At 49.0% G+C, this 25495-nt stretch overlaps 1 protein-coding gene across 1 annotated transcript; it reads left to right on the top strand.

Annotated features, from left to right (window-relative positions):
* Positions 1-971: 971 nt before the first annotated feature.
* Positions 972-23191, top strand: GPR20 (G protein-coupled receptor 20). The gene is made up of 2 exons (XM_082752368.1): positions 972-1032; positions 21856-23191. The coding sequence occupies exon 2, from the start codon at positions 21871-21873 to the stop codon at positions 22936-22938; it is 1068 nt and encodes a 355-aa protein (XP_082608494.1). The 5' UTR covers positions 972-1032; positions 21856-21870; the 3' UTR covers positions 22939-23191.
* The last annotated feature ends 2304 nt before the right edge of the window (positions 23192-25495 follow it).

Below are 25495 nucleotides of genomic sequence, written 5' to 3'. Positions count from 1 at the left end.
AACATAGGTGTGATTAATCTGCCGTGAATAATTCAGCATTAACGATCGCGCTCACAGGTTCCAGTTTCCACTGGTGTTCTCCAAATCCTCCAAATCTCTCACAAACCCTGGTCTTGTGCACGTCCCATGCACGTGTCCATGCACACGTCCACTGCACGGAGCTGGAGGAAGGATGCACACGCCACATAGCAGAAATCTCAAGATGATTTTTGAGCCCTAATTGGAGCAAGTAAGATCTCCAGCCTTATGAGGGTCTGCAGAGAGGTAAGTTATTCAGGTGTTGAACCCAAACACAAGAAGCTGTGACGTGGAAGTGTGTAAAAATCTGACCTGAGTGTATACACAGGTACACTGAGGTGCACTCTCGTCTACAACTTCATGGTGCATGAAGCCCACATCTTTAAGGCCACCCTTGGTGATGGGCAAAGCAACCCAAATCTGCACCTCCTCTTCCCTTGAAGATAGGCACAGCCCTGGCCTGAGCACAGAGGCAATACAACTGAGTGTCTGTGTCCATGTGGCTTTGGGCAGGGGGCTTGGCCCCCCTTGATCCCCCTGCACTGTCTCCATCCCTTTCCCTTGAACCAGCACATGGGGCTGAATGTGTGGAGGAAGAAGGCAGGGTTTTTCTGGTTCAGGTGAGGAAGAAAACAGCTCTCTGCACAGGTACAAGGGCCATGCCTCCAAACATCCCCATGTCCAGGTGGTGATCAACACGCGGGGCCAGCTTGGCCTGGAGAAGCACCCTTTCATCTACCACAAGCCCCTAAAACTGCCTACATCACGAGAACTCACCTCCAGCTCATCTTCGCTCCTCTCCCTCCCCAGCCCTCCCCTCCACCCTGAAGACATCCTTTGACCAAAAGGAGCCGCGGAGGCTAGGAAAGACACTGACGTCAATGTAAAAGTAAACCAAAGAGGTCTGGTTCCTGTATCGCTGTGCCGGGCTGAGCGCCGGAGAGCGAGCACGCTGTCGTTCGGTCGAGGAATCCGGGAGCAGGATCAGCAGCTGAGCTTTCTCATCCGAGCTGTGTAAGTACCGGCGGGGACGTGCAGCAAGGGGGAGAGGGAGGGAGATTTACCAGCTGCAGCTCGGGAAGGCAGCCCTGGCTGAGCTGAGAGTTTGGAGGCACGCAGATTGGGATGGGAGTCCTTGCAAGCTGGGGCAGGAGCAAAAAACACATGGGTTTAGGTGCTGTTGGCTCCACGTGCGTGGGGATGGGGCTGGTGAGGAGCATCTTCTGACAAGCATCTCCTAATAAGAATCTCCTAACAAGCATCTCCTGAGGAGCACCTCCTGCACTGGGTGCTGCAGGGGAAGGGGAGGGCTGGAGAGTTTTGTGCTGGTGCAATGGAAGAGGGAGCCTCGTCGAGGGAGATGTGGGTGAACCAGTTGAGGTGAAAGCCAAATTTGTGCCGGTCCACCTTCTAGCCAGGTACACGTGTGCAAGGATGCACACTTGATGTGTATAAAGCAGGCTGCAGGCTATGCTACCTGAGAGATTCAGTGTGAAAAAAAAAAATATATATATATATATATATTTCTGGTGTATCTCCCTATTCTGACTACCTCTGTCGAGTCCAGCTACATATGCACGTACACATCTTGCAGATGTCCCCATGTAGGGATGCAGAGCTAGACATAGAGGTTTTATACCCAGATGAAAAAGTGAGAGAGGGCTCAAAATGAACTTTGCAACATACCATTAGGAAGCAGGAAACTTTCCCCAGGAAAATGGTATGGAAAGCACCCTTGCTTTGGATGTTCTTGAATGGGGGAAGCAGCTGGTGGGTGAGAGGGATGAATGGTCCTGCATACAGCTGGCCGAGACGTGTTTGGCTGCAGTACCTCATACAGAGAGCACCTCCTGTCGTGTACACAAACCATAGTCAGCGGCGGAGTGTGATGAATTGGAAATGCAGCTCTTTGGACCCATTTCAGCTGTGTTTTGGTAACACGAGGCGCCTTCTCTCCTAGCATTTCTCACATGCCAGGGCCAATTTCTCTCCTTCAGCAAAAAGCTGTCCCTTTCCCTGAAATGGCCGTTCCTCCAGCAAAGCTGAAACTACCCCATTCAAAAGCAAAAGGCAGTGGGCATAAAAGTTTAATCCCTATTACGTGTGCCTGACAGTCCCAATTGAAAACCACCGGGGCAAATACCTCTGTCATCCAATATTAGATGCAAAAGGCTGCACCTCAGCTCATGCTGCAAGCCCTGAGCAGAGCTGGAAGAAAGCTAGGATGCTGTGGAAGAAAAGAGGCACCTCTGTGACACAGCATCCAAAGGCACTGCCTTCAGTGGGAACCTCTTTTCTAAGAAAAGACAGTTTTCTGTCTCTTTTGCCTGCAGAAACCTCTGCCAGCCCACAAAAGGGACAGCAAATCCCCTTCTTCCCCCCTCTCTTCCTACAAGGACAGATGGCCACTTATTGTATATATTATTAATTCATAGTTTTAGTACATTTTGCTTAACTCCATTTGGGCCTCCTTTGCCTTCCCCCCTGTGTGTTGAGACAAAACACAGGGAGGGAGACATCTCTTCCCTCCCCGTGGAGCGCAAAGGCGCCGAAAGCACCCTACAAGTCTTCCTTCCCCTGTTTTGAAGACAGAGGCAAAGGCCAAGGAAGGAATTGTACATGAAACATCCCTCACGGCACGTTCTCCCGCAGGCAGTGGAATGGGGGAGGCTGCTGAACAGAGCAATAAATCCCACCCCATGCACGTACAACGCTGCCACGGCGCTGCTCCCCCGTGTGTGCATCGCAGCCTTCCAAGCACAGGGGTGCACCCTGGGGTGATGCTGTTCCTGCCCCTGTGTCCTCCTTCAGGGGAAAAGACCAAATCCTGCCCCCCGGCTGGTCAGAAGGGAGGTTGGCTGTCTGCATTTTAACGGGCTGGAGACAGGTAGATGGGGATTTTCAGCAGGCAGGTGCTCAGCACATTTGGGGAAACCTCACCCTTTAAGGAGACGCGAGCCCCAGCATCCAAAAATGCAGACGTCCAAATTCCCAAGCCCTTATTAAAGTTGGAGCCAGAACTCCCCCATGGGAGTAACGCTCAGACAAACACACCAAACGCATATTGCTTGGACTTTTCTGTACACCAGTGCAGGTTCCTTTACATGCTTGGGTGTTGGGTTTTGGGGAGGTAAAACCATTTATCACCTAAATGTGCCTCTTAACGAACCTCCTGTAGCATCTAAGGTCAGGTCTACAGCCCCATCTGAGGAACATCTGCTGCTTCTGTAAATACCATAAGGATCCTGACACCTCTACATGCTCTCTCTTTCACCTCCCCTCCAGTTTTTATACTTGGCATTTTAATTTGTAGAATTTCACTCAAAACAACCACTTAAGGCTACCCACAGAGAGAAAATCCTAATTGGTGCTTAGCAGAGAAACTCTCTCCTTCCAGGAGGTCCTAGGGAGACACAGCAGAGTCCAGCCACGCTTGACAAAGCCCAGAGGTCAAAGAAGTTGGGCAGCAGTGAGGGGTGAGTGAGGGGAAAAAAAGGTGTGAAGCTTTGGGGCTGATGGGTCTGGGCTGAGCTGGGCTGTGACACCAAATCGACATCACCTGTAGGGATGACACTAACCAGGGACACTGCTGTTCAATCCCAACGTGATATTTACGGGGATCGATATGCCATTAGTGTGTAGACCCAGAGGACTGAATTCTTTATTGCCTCTTACACATAATCCATAAAAGATGTGCAACTCATCTATCACAGCCTCAAAGTGGCCACTGTCACACAACAGGAAAGGTGACTTCTTCCACGTCACTCCAAAAAGATTTTCTGGCAAATGTCCCCTCCTCTTCATGGCTCCAGCCACCTGCTCTGCAAATACCTGCCAGAAAGCTGGGGCTCTGGGACATGCCCTAAAGCCACCAAATGTGGGATATGGCTCCTGGTGCAGTGGCCAAGCCGATGGCACCCATCACTGAGCACACTTGGGTTGTCACTTCTCTCTGTAGGACACCCGGAGAGATGGATTTGGGTCTCCCTGTGGAGCTGCCCCATAGAGGAGCTGTCACAAGTAGGTTTTGGCCTTGTGGGTGAGGCTGGGGAGGTTTGAAGTTCTCTATTTCATCCAGGACACCAAGGACTTCATCTAGCAGGATGCAGAGGAGAAGCTGGGTGGTCACAGCCGGGGTTCACCTGCTTGCTCTCGCAGAGTGAGAGTCCCCCAGGAGGCAGGCTGCCTCCTTTTCCCCTGCTCGAATAAGCCAAGCAATACATCTCCAGGAAAAATCCAGGCTGCCAAGGCACGCCACGCTGTCTTCAGCCCCCAGTTATGCAGATAAATTGATTGTCGTGAGAGTGACGAAGCAGCACAGCAAACAAACTTGCAGGAGCACGGCAGTCCATTTTTCACACCCCAGGCTCGGGGCTTCCTGCAGCTTTGATCAAACACACAGCAAATTGCCTGCAGACTGCGTTTGTTTTAGAGGCAGACTTGGGAGCTGAAGCAAGTCAGCAAGGGGCAGAGCTTTCTGAGAGACTGACCACATTCGTGTAGTGCTGTGCAGGGTGAATTGAGCAGGTATCGATCATGGGGCAAGCTCACACAGGGCAGGAGCAGGATTGCACAAAGAAAAGCACAAGGAAACACTCTGCCCCCGAGCTACCCCTTCTCCCACCACCCCAAAATGGGTTCGTAAATGCTGGGAGAGGTGCACAGGCTTTGCATACCCCACCCCATCTCAGCCACATGGATTCAGCTGTCACAACCCCGCGTCCCATGAAGGCACCGAGCGGCAGGCGCCTCGGAGGATGCCCAGGACTGAAATAGCAAGGAGCAGACGTCAGGAGCCGGAGTCACTGGTGGGGAGAAGAAGGGGAGTCATGCTGCCTCTGGCCCCTGCCTAGATTAGGGATGTCTCATACCAAGGCTGCTCGCCTCCCACTCACCACAGTATTAAGTTTGCCCGAGGAACCGGAGCTGCTAAGACACCAGCAGCAATAAATCCTGACGGTGTGATTCCTCGTGAGCAGCTTACCTAGGAAAGTGCCCGATTATTTTACACACGCTGATTTATTAATACACCCAGGAGGGCTTAAGCCACCACTTCTTGCCCAAGGGAGCTCAGCCCTGGAGCTCAGCATCTCGACTCGCGGTAGTGGGACTGATAAACGACTGGCCGTGATCGGATGGCATATCTAAAAATACAGGGCCTGCGGTTTATTTTTCTTGGAAAATGGAAAGACACTCAAAGAAGCAGAGCCCGATTTAGTAAACACAGCAGGCTGGATTTTTGCTTTAAAGAAGCCAGCAGAATGTGCCCATGAAGAGGTGACGCTTGGGTTGTGGTACAGCCATGGGATTCACCTGCAGAGCCTTTTCCAAGGCACATACCCATTTATTAGCCCATTTAACACTATTTATTACATCTAGCAGTGCTTTTCTAAGATAAAATCCTTACAAGCAATGCAAAGGGCCGCAGTACATGGGTGCCAAATGGCACTTTACAGCATCACCTGAAATAACAAAGAGAGAAGCTACGAGTAACAAGATGATGTTACGGAGAGGAACAATTCAGCAGTGGCAGGTTGAGCTTTTGCTCCTGATAAAAAATTCACTTTGAGGCCAAAAACATGAGCTGGAGGTCTTCCATACACCTTACGATCCATTGGGTATTCTTAGAGGGGCCATTTTGATAACAGGGAAACTGAGGCACCTTCACAGACAGCAGCTTTGTCCCCAACAAGGCCCCTTGCACAGAGTTTGCTGTGGGAGGAGGGCCCGCCTGCAGGGACAGGAGCTGTAATTCCAAACAGCTGAAAACACAAAGGGAAAAAAAAAAATCCAAAATAACAGGCAAAAAAAATCAGCAAATGTACCAGCTTCTTCCAGAGGCAGCAATTTTAGGAATCACTTGTAATCAAGCAGCAGCGGGGTTGGTTTTTTTTTTGTTTTGTTTTGTTTTCCAAAGGGGGCCCTTTCTTTTCTACATGTTCCTATAGGGTTTTTCATCCCCGTGGAATTTCCTACCATAATCCACCAGATTTACGCTGCCCTGTTCCGGACCAGAGCATCACTGAGCTCCGCGTGCCCCTAACAAAAGGCAGCTCTTCGCAATCTCCACAAAGCAGGCGAACAAAAAGGGCTGGAGAATAGGATTAGCACGGGTTCAGCTTGCAGAGAAAAAGAGCAGGGAGGGGATGTGATTTTCTGTGAAGCCATTTGGGGAGCGTGGAGCCAAAGAGCAGATTTTCTGACTTGAAGGCATCCTGCCTCCTGGTTGCTGTGACTCCGCGTGGCACCGGGGCATGGGCTCAGCTGCTTGCACAGCGAGGGAGTCCGGCGTTGAGCAGATGGTCCTGGCAGCAGCTGCTAAATTGGAGAAGGTGGAGGTACCAGATGGGGCCCCTAAGGTCCCTGCTGCTTGCTTGCCATGTGTGTGTGAACGTCCTTTCTGTTCTCTGCACCCCGCCTCTATGGGCTCAGCTTGGGTTCACTGAATGCTGGAGGTGGGAGGGGACCTCTGGGGCCATCTGGTCCAACCCCTGCTCAAGCAGGGTGCCCAGGACCATATCCAGGTGGCTTTTGAAGGTCTCCAACGAGAAGACTCCACAACCCCTCTGGAATACCACTTCCAGAGCTTGGTTCAAGGATTTCTGGCTCAGCCCTACCACGCCGTGTTTCCCCCTACCCCAAACACAAGAGCAGAGCGCCGAGAGCTGCTTGGGGGCTCTGTGGACCACCCTGGAGCTACATACCCATGCAGCCAAGCCCAGTGTCCTGCTGATTCCTTCTCTACAGGCCTGGAGCCAGAGCTGGGTAAAGCCACTCCTCGGGGCCCGTCCCTGACCTCCTGGAGCACGTGTGCCCGAGCGATGCCAAACCCCGGCTGCCTGCGTAGCTTTCCCCTCCGAGCACCCGTGTCCCTGTGCGCCCAGTGACAAACAAATCCAGCAGGGATTGCTTTGCTGGGAATGGGGAGAGCTCCGTGGTGAGGTTGTGACACTGGACGTCGTGTTCTTGGCAATTAGGTCCTCAAACTTTGAAAAAAATAGCAAGGAGGAAAAAAAAAAAAAAAATTCAAGAAGTGGCTGCTGGCCAGAGCTGGGTTGGGGGGACTTAAAGGTTAGAGGGAGACCTCGCAAGGGGTCCCAAATGGTGATGGATAGCAAAGGGTGGTGGAGATGTGATGTGCTTTGTTGGGCTGCTGAAGGGTCTCTCCAGCTCTTTTTATTGGTGTCTTGATTGAGGATCCGTGTCAGAAACCCCACTGGTGTGACAGCAGGGCTGATCTGGGCAAACTGGGCTGGAGGGAGGGATCCTGACCCCGCACAGGGTATGTCTATAGCAGGACAGGGCACATCCATCTCTGCAACCCTTGTCATGTAATAAATGGACACAGGCGGGACCGATGGACCAGGACCAGTCATTGCGGACAGACCTCGGGGTCACCTGGAGAAGCGGCTCGCTCCTCGTGCCCTGCAGATGCCTTCACAATTTTCAGCTCAGCAAAAATGCCACGGCCAGGGGAGAGAAACACAGGGGGAGGAAATGCTCAGAAAAGTCAGTTCCTAAAACTGCAGCAGGCAGGCAGGAAACGGGCTCTTGCATACTTTCTCCCCCGTGCCTGACTCACTCGCCGGGGGCCACGGACATCGTTTGGGAACCGCTTTTCTTTCCCTGTTCCTCATCAAATGGACAAAGCACGGCTGCATCCCGTCAGCAGAAGCCCCCGTACGGTCACTGTCTGATCTCCCTCCCTGTGTAAACACGACGATGGGGAGCCTGTTTGGATGCTAAGAGTCCTTCTGGCCTTTGCTGTGCTCTGAGGATGCTGAGTGACAGCCCAGCGGGTGCTGGGAAGTGCCTGTGATTTCGGAGCAGTGCCTTGGCAGGAAAAAAGGACTGCTCTCTGCTGAGCCTCTTATGTCAGGTAGGTACAGCTGCCTCTGGGCCCTGCTGAGAGGTAATTACAGGGGCAGCTGGATCATCTTTTATAGCTCAGCACAGCCTCTGTTGCTCATGCTGAGAGGCAGGCAATGGGATGCTCAACGTGATGAGGGGAAGCAGTCGGATGTCCTCCTCTGGGCAGAAAAAGCTCAAATTTCCCTGCTCTTTTGGTGTTTCTGTCCCAGCTTTGCAGGAGAGAGACAAGTTCTGGGAGACAAAAGATCCACCTTCACAACCTACCCTATTGCCTTTCCCAAGCTGGTGTCTGGGAGCTACAAGGGCAGTGAGATTTCTCCTCCTGCACCAGTGATGGAGCAGGAAGGAGGGAAGGTCACAGGCTCCAGCAAGGAGAAACCCCAACCCCAGACCCCCTGCACAATCTGCTGGGTCTTCCTGATCAGCCCTGTCTGCTACTGGGTTGGTGCATCCATCTGAGTACCAGTAGCCCTGACGGGATCAGTTTTGACTCAAATTGAATAAATGGAGCTCAGCAGGGGCAAATCTTGAGCTCCATCCCATGCCTGTCCACAAGGTTTCCCACCCTTGTGCACAAGCAAGGATATAGGATGAAGAGTCAAGGTTTCTTCCTGGCTCTCATGAGCCCCACCAAATTGGTCTGGCTAGAAGTTGTCCCCACCAAATATCTGCTTCTCTCCGCTATTCTCACTGCTGGAGGGTAGAAGTTAGGGCAGGTGCTTTCATCCATCAGGCAGGAGCTCAGCACCTGTCGGACCCCGCTCGGCTCCGTGAGGCTCTGCAGCAGGGCTGGGACAGGAGCCAGCCTTTTGTTCCTCGTCCTTTGACAACGTTCCCACACTGCTGTCCAAGGTTTTCCTTCCAGAGGATGGGAACGCACGTCCAACTCGTTAATGGCAAGGAAGCACAACGGGGTTGGCCAAGCCCCTCTGCAAGGCAGGACATTTCTACACATTCGTGGAGAGTCTCAGTGTCTGCAGATTTTACCCTAAACCAAATGTGTGGTTTATGAGAAGAGTTGGGGAGGGTAAAATAGATGTAGGCTGTCCTCTATGCCTTTAACTTTTCCTGTTGCGGTAAAGGATTTCCTTTACCATAGCAGGATCCACGTCATTTCTTCATCAGCCCTGCATCTCCATCAACCTCCCCTACAGGTAGCCTTCTGAGGACAGGCTTGTGTTTGTGACATTCCCTCTTCCCATTTCCCTTTCTGGTTCTCCTGCTGCCTTGTGCAGGACCAAGATAGTGGACAGACATTTCAGAAATACCTTTGTTGGTGGGAAAATGGGAAAATGCTCAAGGAGGTGGGCTATGGGCATGTGAGTTCATGTTCTCTGAAGCAGCTAATCAAAAGAGGTTTCCCAGACCACTTAGTGAAGATCCTACTCTTCTTGTGTCCTCCATGCAGTGAGGATCCTATCCTTCAGTGTCTCCATGAAGCCATGACCCTAAATAAAGGCTCCTCAACTTTCTGAGCTCTATTGCATTGCGTCTGGGTCCAGGACCTACTTGGGTAGAAGCTCTCCTTCAGCACTGAAAAAAAGAATGAATTTCTGAGGATCTGTTCAGTCTAACAGATGCTAAATTCAACATCCCAACAAAAATAGGCATGCTCAGACGTGTTGATCCCCACTGTTATGGGATTGCTAGGAGTTATTATGGGCCAGCAGCACTCTTCCATACCCTGACGATTGTTATCCCATGTTCTAATTTCAGCTGATCCAATACCTTCTTCCACTTACACTCTGAAGGCATCCACTTCAATATTTAATGTTGTTGCATATTCTTGGAGGTCTTTTCCAACCTCAGTGTTTCTATGCTTCTATGATATTGAGCCAACAAGCTCGAAAATTTTCCACTTGTTAAAGCTTCCCTTTTTTTTTCCCCCTTCGGGAGCGTGATAAATGTCTGAAAATCGAGAGATGATAGAAGCTCTTCATTCATCAGCTACGGTTACAACTCCTCCCAAAGTCGAGTGTGGGAACCGTGTCTGGGCCAAAGCATGGCCCAGAACCCGGACGGACCTCCTCCACCTTAACAGCAGCATCTGCTTCCCGATAAGGCATGCTCTGCACTATCTCAGGCACAACTTGAAACTTTGCAGCTGTTGCCACTCCAAGTCTAGCTCTAAATTCAGCAAGGAGGGAGAGGCTGGGATAGCGGAGGAGTGTGGGGCACTCGTTTTCCTGTCCACAAAGGATGGGAAGAAAGCTCTTGTGCATCATGCAGGAGAGCAAAACCAAGTTGGTCCTCACTTAGGAAGGGCCAGGAAGCCTCAAAGCAGGTGAACAGAGCACAGGTGTCCATACCTCATCCTGGAGAAAAGTCTCCTTGCTTTTTTCAGTCTCATATTTGTAATTCTAGAGCTGTTCCCTAAATATATCAGGTTTGTTGACAGACTGGTAGAAAATTAAACATTTTCCACCATAGACAATAACAACAATAGGGTCCAAGTTCATCTTCCCCACCCAACGCTGGACCATAGGTTGGTTTCTTCTCTTTTGTTTTTCATCTTGCTCAGCTCCCAGGAATGAAGGAAGTGAAGGCAATTTTATTAGCCCGAGATGACTCACGGAGGCCTTCCAATCAAACTTGTTTTCCAAGTCATGAGGAAGTGAAAAGCAGATGAGATCCCAGGCACGTGCCTGAGCTGGAGGTCACTTGTGAAAGGCTGGGATATCTGCATCAGGGAGCACGTAAAGTCAAGGGAGATGTTCCTGAAACTGGGGGAAGAATCTGCCCCTCGTTCTGAGGAAACTCAAAATAGAAAATCAATGAAATAACCAGACAAAAGAGATCAGCTCAGACTTCCTGGGAAAGATCCAAGGGTGAAAAACTAATTCCAGAAAATGAGGTCAACCTTCTCCAATATCCATAGCTACTGTTTGTGCTCTAGCGAGACACGCATGTGTGGAGTTTACCTCTCCTCTATTTATGGATTTGGCCTCTTGACCTGGAATTCAATGCCTCTCAGTTGATCTTGTTGTGTTGTGACGGGCCATATCCTGCCTGTTTGTTGTGTTGGCACTAGCGTGGCCTTTATCTAAATGGTTCAGGAAGACAGCGGCCCAGGGCTGGCACTAAATTCCTATCCATTCTCCCTGTCCTTCTAAATAACTACATTTGATGAAATGTTTTGCTTCTTTTTTTTTTTTTTTTTTTTCTGCCTTTTTTTCCCAAGAGGGACTCCTAAAGCTCCTGTAAAGCCTCGTGGAAATAACATCTGTGCATCTTTGACCCCTACCCCTCAGAAGATGGCTTTTTTTGGTACCTAGTCTAGACCAGAAAACATCCCATCATGAGGGGGGGGTCAGGGATTTGGGAGATTTGGGTCCTTACAGTATTGGTCAACAGAGACATCTTGAAAGCTGGTCCAGACGTGTGCCTTGAGCCTGTCTCATCAAGGTGACCCTTCATTATATTGCACCCAATCTCACCTCTTCTGCAGCCAAGGATGAGGGAAAACTCAGCCCCAGGCTCTGATGCCCACAACCACTCTACCACCAGAAGGAAAGGGCTGTGTAAGGATGGATAAATGTGCTGGGGAACCTCAGGCTGTCCAGTTGCACCCCCAAATAGCCTCCACTCAGCCACTTCAACCTAGATCTGATCAACCCCTTTCTCCAATGACTGCAGCCAGAAGTCACCAAGGCGTGCAAAGTCACCCTTCATCTCCCTCTGCTGGGTCCTTTCTTAGGGTCTGGACAGCTGGGTTGGTTCAAAGCACATCCCAGGCATCCCAGGCATCAGGTCCAGCACCTTCCTGCAAAGTTTCTGTCTAATCCCAGTTCATGTAGGGAAAACAAAAAAGAGAGGTATTTCCCTCCCATGTCACACAGTGGAGGCTCAGTGACTTTGCAGTGGCCTTGAGCTGCCTGAATGCTCAGCAAGGAGATTTTGTTCCCACAGAGACATAGGAAAAAAGACCTGGGGAGGGGACAGGGTGGGCAGCAACGTCACTATTAGTTCACTAGAGATGTTCAGGCATTAGCGCAGTGAGGAAGGCTGGAGCCCTCTTTAGCGTTTCCAACACTTCATAAATTTCAGAGAGATTTAGGGCAAGGAGCCAGACGTTTGGGGAGAAATTCTGAACACTAAAAGACAAGTGGAAATATTTTTTTTTTGGTAGTGTGTATTTTTTCCCATTAGTTGCAAGGCTATATTTAGAAGAGGGGGGGGAGACAGAGAGCGCGTAAGAGAGATTAGGCATTTCTTCATGTTCTGTAGCCACTCCAGTTGTTCTGCTTGTAGGAACAGATGTCTCTTTCCTGGGGCGATAGCAGTCAGGTCCACGAGGAAATTTTCTTACCAGCAGTTCCTCTAACATAGAAGGGAGATCGGGCCAGAGGTAAGTCAGTCCGTCGTGGAGGGATAGACCAGCAGACGCTTTGGGATATCATTCCCAAATGGGGGAGCAAGCAATCGGGGAGGTGGCAGATATGGGAAGAGGTGACCCCAAGCCTGGACTGGACTGGAAATTGTGGTTATCACGGCAGGGAGCCCCAGCAGGGCGAGGTGGAAAGGGCATGTTGTTGAATATGTGGAAGAGCTACTTGCAGAGCCCATGGCTCTGCCCTTGCCGCAGGTGTGGAAGGTCTCCAGAAGGTGCCTGGGCTGCACCATGGGGCTGATCTGGGCTGCAAGGGGTTTTTCACATAGTGAGCATCCCGTTGTGGGGTTTGGGGGCTGTACCATGATATCTGTGTGTTTTCCAAGGAGATGGGGGGTGATGAAAGGCATGCAAAGGTGCTGGCTTTCCCCCCAGTGAAAAGTACTATGCCAGCTCTTATGAAAGTGGGGGGCTGTCTTGTTTGTGTCCACGTAATGAAATTTGGGGAAAATAAATCTGTGCAGATTTTTGAAGCCAGTAGATAAGTCAGTGCATTGCCTGGCTCGGGGGACTGGGGATGTTTTATCTCTGGCTGCGCAGAGGGGTGCAAGTTCAGCTCTAGGAAAGATGCTGTTTTCTTTCTCTGAATCATCTTGCTTGGTCAGCCTAAGGAGAAGCATATTCTCTCCAAGATCCTTAACAGATTTCTTCAGAAACCCTCCCGGCTTTCATAGCAACACACCTTTCAACACCTCAAAGTTTTTTCCAGGTTAATCCAGAATTTGCAAACACCTTAAGGCACTGGGTGGGGAGCTGTCTGCACAGTGCAGCGACATACATGCCTTGGGAGGGAAAACACAGCAGCCAGTCCCCAAAGGATTAAGATCTGGTAATCCATCCTAGGATTCCTCCAAAAAATGTCTGCTCCCTGGGTTAATCATGGCTCTGTGCCTCAGTTTTCCCCCTCAGCCAAGAGAGCAGCACGGCTTGAAGTGAGCACTGGGCTGCAAAGGTACATCTGTGCTGGGCTGGTCTGCTGCTCGTAGGGAGATGCAAGCACACCAAATTTTCCATCAGTCCCTTGTCCCTACCTGCATTTGTGTCACCTCCATTACTCTGTGGGTGTTCAGCTTGGCTTTTTCTGTCCTGGACCGTACAGAGCTGCAGGTATTGTCCGAAGGCAAACCTCTGCTGCTGCTCTTCCCCAGCGTCCTGCTCGGGCTTCTTGCCACGGGACAGAGCCAGCAGGCAGCTGGAGGCAGAAAGAGGGAAAGGGATTCATAAATAGCTAAATTTGCAATTAAAAACTTCCTTTTCAAAAAACAAGTGGCAATGCACAGGCCTGATGTCGCTCAGTTTAAACTCCCACCGTGGTTTTGTACATGCCTGTGAAGTTCCTGGATGTGCCTATATGGTAATTCTCGCTGCAGGGCTCTCCTTGGACACAGCCAGGACAGATTTTAATCCAAACTGACATTTCTAGCACTGTGTCCCAGCCACCCTTGAAATGCTAGATGGATTACTCTAATCCCCCCAAAAATCAAATGCATTTCTCTTGTACTGTTGCAGCCTCCCAGGAAGACAGGCACAGATCCATCTCTACTGGCTAGACCTACAAAACTCCAGGCCCATTAGCTTCTTTCCAGATTTAGCTTTAAAAAGAATTTTAAAACTTCTTGGAAGTTTTTTTTCTTCTCCAAAAAAAAAAAAAGATGTACTTTCCCCTCCTACTATACTAAGGACAGAGAGGGATCTGAGCAAGAAGTCATGCTCTGATTTCTCTTACAGAGGTAAAAATGCGAGGTACCTGCTGCAGAGATGTCACACCATGCTCCCTGGTGACAGATGGCACTTGGTAGTAGCCCTGGTGAGCTACGAGATATCGATATCTGCAATGCTAGCAGCATGATTTATAGGGCATTCAACAAAACACAGCAATTCTGTCACTCCAAGGCCAGGATCTGGTAAAGCAGAAAAGAAGGACATGAAATATGCTATGGTATCCATTAGTTGGTATCCATAAGTTGTTGTAGATGTCTAAATGTTGCCCTAAGATGTCTGGACAAGAAGGAATTACCTCAAGATGCACCAGGCGAGGTTCAGGTTGGAAATTAGGAGAAAATTAGTCTCGTAAAGAGCAGTCAGGCCTTGGGACGGGTTGCCCAGGGAAGTGGTGGAGTCACCGTCCCTGGGGGTGTTCAAGGAAAGGTTGGACGTGGTACTTAGGGACATGATTTAGGGGTGACATTGGTGGTAGGAGGATGGTTGGACCAGATGATCTTGGAGCTCTTTTCCAACTTTAATTATTTTATGAGTCTATGATTAGCACTTTTAAGGTGACTTGTACAAGCAAGCTTTATAAGAGACATGCTGAAAGATCTCTGGATGCCCACCACTGCTGGGTGCACATGTGTGGGTCTGGAGAGACAGGGGACCTGCAGGTTGTATGAACAATCCCACTTTGTTCATTTGTACCTGTACATTTGGGCTTCTTCTTTCAAAGTCAAATGTGCAAATGGGCACAGAGGAGGTATAAGCTGTGCAGAACTCCACCAGCATGTGAATTGCCTGCTCTGTGTATCTTTGGGAGCCTCATTCCATATTTTCCATGCATGCTCCTATCAGGGATGGACCATGCAGAACTGTCAGGTTTAATACAGATTGTCTCTGGGGCGTTCAGCAGCCAGCTCAAGCCCAAATGCAGAGAGCAGAAAATTTGAGCCAAGAAGTCTCCCTCCTGGTCACTTTTTGTCCCCAGCAGAACCAGGCAGCTCACAGAGGACCTGATTTTGTCCTTGGGCTTTTTAGGAAGCGTGGGGTACACCTATGTGCGCAAACAGCATTAAACACAACAGGGTGAAGTAGAAATACCCCAGGGTATCACAGAATCATTAAGGTTAGAAAAGACCTCCAAGATCATCTGGTCCAACCATCACCCTACCACCAATGTCACCAACTAGACCATGTCCCTAAGTACCACATCCAACCTTTCCAAACAAATCACAATTCATGGCAACACCCATTGCCCATCCATAGTAGGGCCTTGGAGGTGGAGGACCATGGGTGGTCTTGCTGAGCCCATCAGACAGGAGGCAAATGGCTCAACAACATCACAGGATTGCCAATCTGTTGCAAATCTGAAAACATTTAATATCAGGCCAAAAAAAAAAAAATGAGAGGCAAGCAAAGCACTCTAAAAGAAGCCATTCGGTCTTGTTTGCAATGTCTTGATGCCAAAGCAATTGTGAATTTTCAGGGAAGAAGACCTAAAGGAAAGGATGTGTGGTGGAGAGTGCTAGTAAACTCCTTGCAGCTTCATAATAGAGGAAAAAAATGTATTCTGGCCATGCTCAGTGCCTAGTTGTGGGTTTCTCAGCTCTGGCTTCCTCTGTCCTCCCAGTGTTTTTCAACCTGTTGGCTAATTTCAACCAAAATTTGGCTGCAGGGGAAGATCACCTCCATTTTCAGGATATTAGGCAGCAACGAGAGGAGAAAGTTAAACAAGTGCCGGAGCCAAGGGAATAGCTGGAACGTGAATGCTCATTAAGGCAGCCGGGTGTCCACATGGGAAAAAGCTATTAATAAGCATCTCAAACAGAGGAAAGCTTTCGTCCAGCCCTTTGAGCCACTGCAAGGCATGAAACCATGAGAAAGCAGGTGTCATTTCATCCGACCCTCACAGAGCCGTGTGTTTTGTGTCTCCAATGCGCCTTTTAGTTCCACAGCCTCGGAGGGGGAGGAATAATCCTACCCTGGACTGGGTTTCACAGTTTTTGATGGTAATTCCCCCACAGCCAGGTGTTTCATACACTTCATCCAGCTACCCTCGCACCAGGGGGTTTTGTCGATGCCCAGGAACCAAGTGAGAGCAGAGATGTGATGCCTTCAAATACAGGATCCTCCCCACCCTGGGAACAGCCTCATTTCTGCTTTGGGGTGGGATCTTTCCCCCCCAGACATCAGCTCATGGCCCAGGGGCTAGATGGGAACCAGCTTTTCCCTGCTGGCAGCTGGATTCATTCCCTTTCTCTCCCTTTCTCCCTCCGTTCCCACTGTCAACAAACCCACCCTCCTCAGGCTGACAGAATGAGCCCTACCATGTATAGGGCAAGGTCCTCAACATGCACAAAAACACCATATTTGGCCAGTTTGAGCCCGAGTTGAGTGAGAGCTTGCCAGGAGGAGAATCAGACAATTTAAACCGAAAGAGAGTGAGTTTAACCCTTCGTTTATAAATAGGATGATAAATCACCTAGGGAACTTTAAACACGGCGAGGCTGCAAAGCTAAACACATGCTGCTGCCATGCCAAGGTTAGCAGGCAGGACAGGGTGAGGGGTACGGGGGGATGATGGAGGAGCCAGTTTGCCAGGTCAGATGGTCAGATTCAGGACAGGGAGATGAGGAAAGCTGAAGCTGTTTATACTAAACAACGCTTGCTCTCACTTATTAATGTCCTTTTCATCTTTCCCATCCCAGTGCATGGCTCTCTTTTTCTCTCCCTGTATGCAGAGATGCTATCTGCACACGCCAATAAATAACCCTTTTGGAGACTGGTTAGGACAAACCTCCACTGCATGACCTGCCTTTTCTTTTGTATCCCATTATTTGAATTGCTGGGCTAGATCCAAAAGTCCTCTGGGTCAAGGAAACAACTCCTGTTGATTTCAGCGAGCAAGGGGTGAAGCTTAGGGCTAAGGCAGAGCTAAAAGTCAGGTGGAGAGAAATAAGGGATGGCCAAGGGTATTCTTCTGGGACAGATGAGGCACTGAGCCGCCCGTGTTGAGTGAACAAGAGGGATCCAAGCAGCGAGTGAGCAAGACAAGAGGCAGCAGGTCCTGCTTTCGGCTCAGAGACCATCTGTTTCCTATTTGGCCCAAGAATGATGGAATTGGTTGCGTCTCGCAACGATGAAAAAGCATTTCAGAGCAGGTCCCTGTCTCCCATTGCAGAGCAGGGACCTTTATCAGAACGAGGGAAGCCAGGTCAACCTCCAGTCTCCATCCCTCCCCTTATCCCGTTCCTACCCAGATGCCTGCTGGACTTTTAAGGAAATGCTACTCACAGCCAGCCAGACAAAATCCAGCCTGAGAGGTATAATATAACAGCACGGGCTAACTGGTGCATTCAGACACCACTCCGATGGGAGGATATTTACCCATCGTGGACTTTGCAGACTGCCAGCTCCATGAGACAGGGATTGCATGGAAATCTGGGGAGCTGCGAGCTGATGTAGGCATGGAGAAGCCCAGCTCCAATCTCCCTGGGTATTTTAGGAAGCGGGGTGGCACAAAAGTTGTAAACTCTGCAAGAAAAGGTGACTCCGGTTCTTGGAGCTCTTCGTGAGTTTATGCTAGAGTTGCAAGCTATGAATAGGTACCATAGAAAAAAGAGGTTTTTGGAGGCTGCAAAGCTTCTCGTGTGCTTATCCATGACCCTCACTGACTGCTCCATGGTTATGCATAATTGAACTGACCCCACTTTAACACCTGCATGAATAATTCTGGTGGTGGAGACAGGGAGACCTGCCTGGGGTAATTTTGGACTCAGAAATGCGGGGAAGGGGGCAGAATTGGAAACCTCTGGGAATGTTCACTTTTCCTCAGACACGAGGTCACGCTGCCTTTCTGTTCAGCCTGCTGCAACATGGGGCAATGTACCTTTGTCAAGTGCTTGGAGACCCAGAATGGAAAAATACTTAGTAGCTGTTAACCAAGGGTTTGGTCCAGCTCCATCTCATTAAAAGCACTCAGAAGAATGCCGTTGCTTTGCCAGTCGTCAAGCTCTCCATCCTTGCTGTTTGTGAGCAATCCCACAAAAAAAAAAAAAAAAAGGCCATTCACCCGAACATCCATCAGCAGCAATTTGATTAGAGGAAGACTTTTTCCCCTGCAGCCCAAGAGCAGCTTTTCCATCGCTTGTCAGTAAGGAAATCTTCAGAATTACTTACATTTGTCAGGGTTTCTTTCACGTAGCTGCTTGTACTGTGAGCCCAGGCAGGGCAGAGACAGAGTAGGAAGAAACATCAGCTCTAACACGGCTCCTCCATTACAATTTGGCAAAGTGCTGCCTGTTATTCTTTTGGGTGATTACAATATCTGGAGTTTATTTCACTGCACACAGATCTCAGTGGAAGAGGGGCCGACGTAAGCCAGCACACCGTATGTGCTGATGATTTTCATTTCTGTGTACGGGCAGTACTCACAGGGGATACTTTCCTATCAGGCTAAAGTGCCCTACTTACCTCAACAGCGTTGTGAGGATGGGGCACATCTGAAGGCAGCTCAAGTTACTTATTTCACTGAAGCAGGAAAAGAAAAATGGAAGATGAATATCAGGTGCTCCTGATAAGGGATCTGAGAGTGAGTAAAAAGCTTGCAGAAGAGGCAAGCAACTAACAAGATGTAAAATCAGAGCAAACAGCCAATGCCTTACAATTACAATAGGAGGACAAATGCACATGCAAGTTCCTCCTAAGGGGTGGGATGGGTGATTTTGTCTTCTCCCCTTGCTCACATACCTGTATGAACACAGATATACAAGCTCATGCCACACTCGAGAGGCAATGGAGTCTTTATTTCCTTACTTGCACGGGTGCAGTGGCTTCTGCAGCGCTCCCCGTGACAGCATCTGCAAAGGGAAGCCTGGGAGCAGATCCAGGCATCTGCTGGTTTCAGTTTGTGTTTGTAATTAAAGAGCCACACAAACAAACAGAGCAGATCAGATGGTGAGAATATTAGAAAATCATGAGAAGATGGGCCAACTTTCTACATCCTCCCCACGCGTCTTTCTCAAGTGCCACGCTTTGCGATTCCACTGCCTTCAGCCAGTCTTGGGTCTGTTTTTTCCTGTTATTTACCATCAGCATCCTTGGCACAAAATCAGAAGAGACGAGACTTTTCCCCAGGAGCCTGCAGGCTCAGTCAGACCCAGACAAAATAACGTGAACACGTGTGTGACATTGGCTGCCGCTGGAGGTCAGTGCAGGGGGAGGTAATCCAGTTGTTTCCAAAATACACGTTCCCACATCTGATTGCTGATGGAGATGTCCTAAGTGCAAAAGTCAGGCCTGTTCCTCTTTGCCCAGCAGTCCTTTGGGACATCTGACACCAGCCTTCGGGATTTCAGTCCTGCAGAATAACTTGGGACTGGGTTTGATTTCAGGAGGGCTTGAATGATTGAGCATCAGCCATTCCAATGGGCAACTCAGAGGCATGGATCTGAGCAGCTACCTAAACACGACAGATTGCCATTTGCTTATAAACATCCTCCCGAGTTCAAGGATATTAAAACCCAGCTTTTTTTTTTTTTTTTTACCACTTCCACTGACTAGATGAGAGGCAAGAAGAAAGTAGAGCAGCCACCAGATCCCGGGCTGGCTGACCTAGGACACCTCATGATGGCAAAGTCAATTCTGCAAACATCTCCAGAGGGAGCTTGATGGCAGACCTAAATTCTTAGTCCTAATCTCTGCTTTTTCTCAGCAAATACTCTCCTTTAAGATCACCTCAGTGAATGATAACAGAAAAAACACAGGTGGGCTGTGACATGCCATGAGGACTCTTCACTCAGGGTGGTGAGGCCCTGGCACAGGCTGCCCAGAGAAGCTGGGGATGCCCCATCCCTGGAGGTGCTCAAGGCCAGGCTGGATGGGGCTTTGGGCAACCTGGGCTGGTGGGAGGTGTCCCTGCCCATGGCAGGGGGTTGGAAATATGCTTCTATGGTTACAATTGATTTTAAGCTGGAAAAAAAAAACAGCAAGCAATGTGTTCTTGCAGCTGACAAGACAAAGTGAAGACAGTGCTAGGTCAGGAGGATCATGCTCAGCAGATTGAGGGGACAAGTTACCTCCAACAATTCAGCCCTGGTGAGGTGCCCAGCTTGGTTCCACTCTGTTCAGGGGAAAGCTGAAAGACAGCAGTGGGTTACCAGATGGGAGGAACCAAGTACATCCTGGGGACAATCAGCTGGAAACCAGCTTTGCAGAGGACTTAGGGTTCTGGTGGACATCTAGATGCACACAAGCCAGCAATAAACCCTTGTGACAACACCCTTAGGGTTGCCTTAGGAGGAACGTTCCCAGCAGGTCAAGGGAGATGATCCATCTCCTCTGCTCAGCACTCAAGAGAGCTAAGTCCAGCCCAAGGAATTCCATCTATCAGGACTTTGTGATTCGTTAGCCCAACAAACAAGCTCTTGGTGGCTGGCCACCAACAGCCTGAAGCCTTTTGCAGGCAACAGAAGTCCTATTGGGACACCTCCCAATCCCCAGAGGCAGCAAAAAGGATTAGTGCAGATAGGAAATCAGCTGCCAAGCTTGGAGGAGCTTGATATCAGGACCCCCTTAACATCTCAAGCCTTCCCCATTGAGACACACCACGGTTCCTGCAAGCCCTGGGAGATGTGTTTGCAGTTCCTTGTCTCCTCGCCCTTCCGCACTTGGCTCTTCGGTAACAAGGATTTCAAACCCTCATAACTCAAGTCTTTCAGCATCATTCTCTGCTGATTCAAGCTGATTTTTTTTTAACCTCACAGGCCTGCTCAGCTGCTTTGAGATATTCCAGACATTTTTCAACCATTTATTTTTATTGAAACCAGCCAAGTCTCTGTATATATTGGGCTTTTTTTTTTTTTATCTTTTTAATATACAAATCAGTTTAAAATAGTGTGTAAGTCAGGAATGATTTGCAAATTAAACTGTCAGACCCTGGCAGGAGTGGTGGCTGACGCCCTTGGTTGAAATTTCCCGGCTGCTGTTGCTCTGAGTGCAGATCTCTAGAAAAATGCCACACAACCCGCTTGTGTTTTCCTGGAAACTTCAGCCACCCTTTGCTATTAGGACAGTCTCACCGTTCCTGAAGATGCTGCTGCATGGAACTCTCTAATGGGATCACCTGGTTAAGAGAAGGAATGGGATGTTTTAGGAGTCAGACGGTGGGGCTGTGGTCGTGCTAATAGGTTGGTAAAATGTCTTCTGCCTGCCAGCACTATCCTGCTCCCATGAGAGGTTCAGAGAGAGGCCCTAGTTAGGAAGAAACTGCTCCCATGGAGAAAGAACTCAAAAAATGAGTGCCTTATTCTAGAAGTAAGACTTGGTAGGACCCTCATACTGGTCTGAGCCTCCCTCCCACAGCAGCAAATGGACTATGCGTCAATGCACCCTGCTTACCCCCAGCAACCCCGTCCACTTCTCTGGGCCATTGGCCATGTGTTTGGCCGAGCATGACCCAAATCCCTTAATTTCCCTTCTCCTCTCTGTCCTCCTTGGTGTAGTTCACTTCTTTGTTCTTGCTAGGGTCTTAAAACCAATTTTGAACAGAGCAAGGGAAGAGCAACTTGAAGTTGGCATCGTATTGTTTTGGGATTCCCCAAAACACCTTTGAAGTGGGGATCGCACGCCTTCCCCAAAACACCCAGCTGGAACCGCTGGAAGACAGCAGATATAAAAGCAGGTATTTTCCTAGCAAGTACCAACCTGCCACTTAGTGTATTGACTGATAAGCTGCCTAGAGAGTACAGCAATACCTATAATTACTGAGGATGTGCAAATACATTGGTTAAAATGTTCTCGGGACAAGATTCTGAGCCTTAAGCTGTGATATATCCGTCAATAACCCTCTGCTTCTTTTGTTCCAGCTTGCTGAGAAGGCAATGACCATGCCGACCTCCTCCACCCAGCTGCCAGCTCTTGACCATATCAATGCCACCCAGCGACCCAACTCCAGCCTCTACTTGTTCTCCGTGTTCATCCACCCTGACAAAGAGCTGTACAGAGAATTTTACAGCCTATCGATCGCCCTGATGGCGGTCAATGCCATCATTTTCCTGGTGGGTGTCGTGCTGAACAGCTTGGCGCTGTACGTGTTCTGCTTCCGTACCAAGACAAAAACCACCTCTGTTATTTACACCATCAACTTGATTGTTACTGATCTCTTGGTGGGCTTCTCCTTGCCCATCCGGCTCATCATGTTCTACTGCGCCGGGGACTGCCTGTATTGTTCCTTGGTTCATATCTTTGGCTACTATGTCAACATGTACTGCAGCATCCTCTTCTTGACGTGCATCTGTGTTGACCGCTACCTGGCGATCGTACAGGTGGAGGCCTCACGTAAATGGAGGAACCCCACCTGTGCCAAGGGGATCTGCGTCTTCATCTGGATCTTTGCTACCGTAGTGACTTTCTCCATCCTCATCATGGCAATACAGTTTGCCCAGTGCTGCCTCTCCAAGATCCTGGTCCTGATGGTCTGTGAGTACTTCTTCCCCCTCATCATCATCATCTTCTTCACCGCCAGGATTATGTGCGCTCTCTCCAAGCCCAGCCTCATGCACCAGAGCCGGGAGAGGAGAATGAGGGCTGTGCAACTCCTTATCACCGTCCTCATCATCTTCATGATCTGCTTCACTCCTTTCCACGTGGGACAGGTAGCCATCGCCATCAAATCCAACATGTCCAATAATGTCAGCCTCCTCGTCTACCACGTGACGGTGACTCTGAGTAGCCTCAACAGCTGCATGGACCCTATTGTCTACTGCTTTGTCACCAACAACTTCCAGTCAACCATGAAAAACATTTTCAGGAAAACCGAGCCACAGCAAGCCAACGTGGACATTCTGGGCACAAACAAGAACTCCAAGGGCTCCAACGCAATCATCGCGTTCTCCAACACAATAGGAAGCCCTGTGAGCTTGCCATCACCAAGCAGTGTCCAGATCTAACCTACTTCCAAGGGGACTTGCTGCAGGAAGCCGGCGTAATGATGCTGGAACATTGCTAGGGTGCATTGTACCATTGCCTGACATCTTTTTTTAGGGTGAGGTTCAGATTGACAGTGGTGGAATTTATTCCTCAGAAACATTGTGGTCTGTTTGGAAAATAGAACTTGCAGTGTGGTTAGTACCAATACAAAAGAGAGATTATTAATTACTGTTCCCAACAGGAATGTTTTCTTTGTATTTTAATACAGACATTTTGCTAGCAACGAATTCCTTACTGTGGTTTTCTTTTCCTGTTTGACATTGTAATGATGACTACGAGTCCTATTATGACTTAGAAAGCAGTAAATCCCTCTGTTTTCTATGAAAGCTTTCAGGCCTTAGGCATGTGCTTAAGGGTAAAGGATAAAAGTGATGTTTCCAGAGCTATTCAAAGATTTTAGATGCCAATGGAGTGGGGCAGAATCACTCTAACCCACCTATTCCCAGTAACTACTCAGTTGTTTCTGAAAAAAGTCTGAACTTTCTCGGGGAGAAATTGTGAAGTCAAGCAGTAATGTCTCCTCTCACTATTTAAGCTTTAAGAAAAAAAAAATATATGTGGGTGTGTATGTTTTCATGCACGTTTTCTGTGCTTGGAGAGAGGTTAAGGATATGTTCCACCTTTATTTGGATCCCTAAATCCCCTAAATTGCAGATGAGCATACAAAAAAAGCTGTGAAAATGAATGTGCTTTCCAGCAAACTCTGCTGTTCAGCTCTCTCTCCCTGAAGAACAGCCAAGATGAAAAGCAGAACCAGACTGTGATGCTATACTATCCGTGTCTGAGTTTTCTTCCTGGCACATTGTGAAACCAGGGCTCGCAGTCCTAATTCCCTCTATCGGTTCATCCACTCAGTCATTTAAATGCTGATGCTTCCAGGGACAGAAAAAGATTCCATCTCAAGCATCCAGGTCAAAACTCACCCCAGCATAAAGCCCCTATGATGATTTAGGAGCCATATTTGAAAGGTATGTGAGGATATGGATGCCAGGAAATTCTGTCCAGAATAGTGGGTAAGTGTCCTCATTTGGACTTTACCAATTAAACAATGCCAATACTAAAATTATCCTAGGAAAAGAGCAAAACCTGCAGTGCAAATGGCAATAACATTTGTTGCTGCTCCATTTCTCCTTGCTCTTTTGGCTACTCACCCTCCATCTGGAAGGCTACCCTGAAGTCATCAAGTCTACCAAAAGGCTTTTCCTGGCACACAATGGTGTTGCCATTTAGGACAGCAGGCTCTAGGGTTGGTCCAAGCTGGCCATCCTTGAACACTCTGCTTCCCCCAGGTTCCACCCACGGGGCAGCCACCTCCATTTCACAGAAACACAACCCAAATGATTCTTCAAACCGTGTCCTGAAGCTACATGCATGTTCCCCTCACCCCGTTTCCTCAACCAATCAGTCAGGCACTGGGACGGGTTGCCCAGGGAGGTGGTGGAGTCACCACCCCTAGGGGTGTGCAAGGAAAGGTTGGACGTGGTGCTTGGGGACATGGTTTAGTGGGTGACATTGGTGGTAGGAGGATGGTTGGACCAGATGATCTTGGAGGGCTTTTCCAACCTTAATGACTCTATGATCCTCACATATCCCAGAGCACTCCCAGGCACAGACACGTCTGCTTGGACAGCTGAGTCCTGTGCCTGAAATAAAAGTATATACCTACAATCTACAAATGGGCATTGCTCACTCAGCTTCTGAGGGACGTGAAGAGGATTTTTTCCTTCCTAGAGGTTGGGATGACAGCCACCGACACAGTGGTACATCCCACGGGATGTAAGACTGTTGTTCTGGCTGTTGCTTCCCATTCTAGACATGGCCATGGTGAGTATTCCCATGGTACTCTGCTTTCCTTTTGCCTCATCTTTTTCTTCATTCATCTGCAAATTACTGACTTTGATGAGGCACCTAACAGCCAAGGTCACCTTCTTGGCAGGTCTCCGACAAATGATGCTTCAGCACACACGGATTATGCTCTTGCTTCTTGGCCATGCTAGGCACTTCGCATTTCCACCAGCCCCTCATTTTGCGAAAATATGCCTCAAAGTTCTGCACTGCAATGCAGACCCCCAAAACCCATGCCCACCCACCCACAACGTGCTCTCAGACCGCGTTCTCATTACAGCTAACTTGTTTGTAATGAAAATCTGCCTCATATATACAGAGTTGTTAACACTACTGCCTTTTGCCAAGACTATTTCAGAGAAACCGGAGCAAAAGTGCAGGCTCGGTGCATAGCTTATTTTAGGTTCTTTGTTCCAACAAGCTACAATTTCACACCTCCCTTTCTTCTGCTATCAGCGGGGTTTTTGCCATATACAGAAATGCTTTAACATCTTTCTCAGTGCCGTTGTTTCTTTGTGGCCAGTATAAAACCTCCGAGATTATTTGCTTAGATGTTTGAGTTCCTAAATAGTGTCTCAGCTGAATCTCTCTGCTGTAAACTTAACTTGCAGTAGGCTGAATTCCCTTTACTTTCAGTGTATTATTCACCCCCCAGAAGACCCATCTGACACT

Source organism: Aythya marila, assembly GCF_965140915.1.
Source record: "Aythya marila genome assembly, chromosome: 2".
NCBI lineage: Eukaryota > Metazoa > Chordata > Aves > Anseriformes > Anatidae > Aythya > Aythya marila.
The sequence above is the reverse complement of the archived record's forward strand: the minus strand, read 5'-3'. Positions and strand labels throughout refer to the sequence as shown.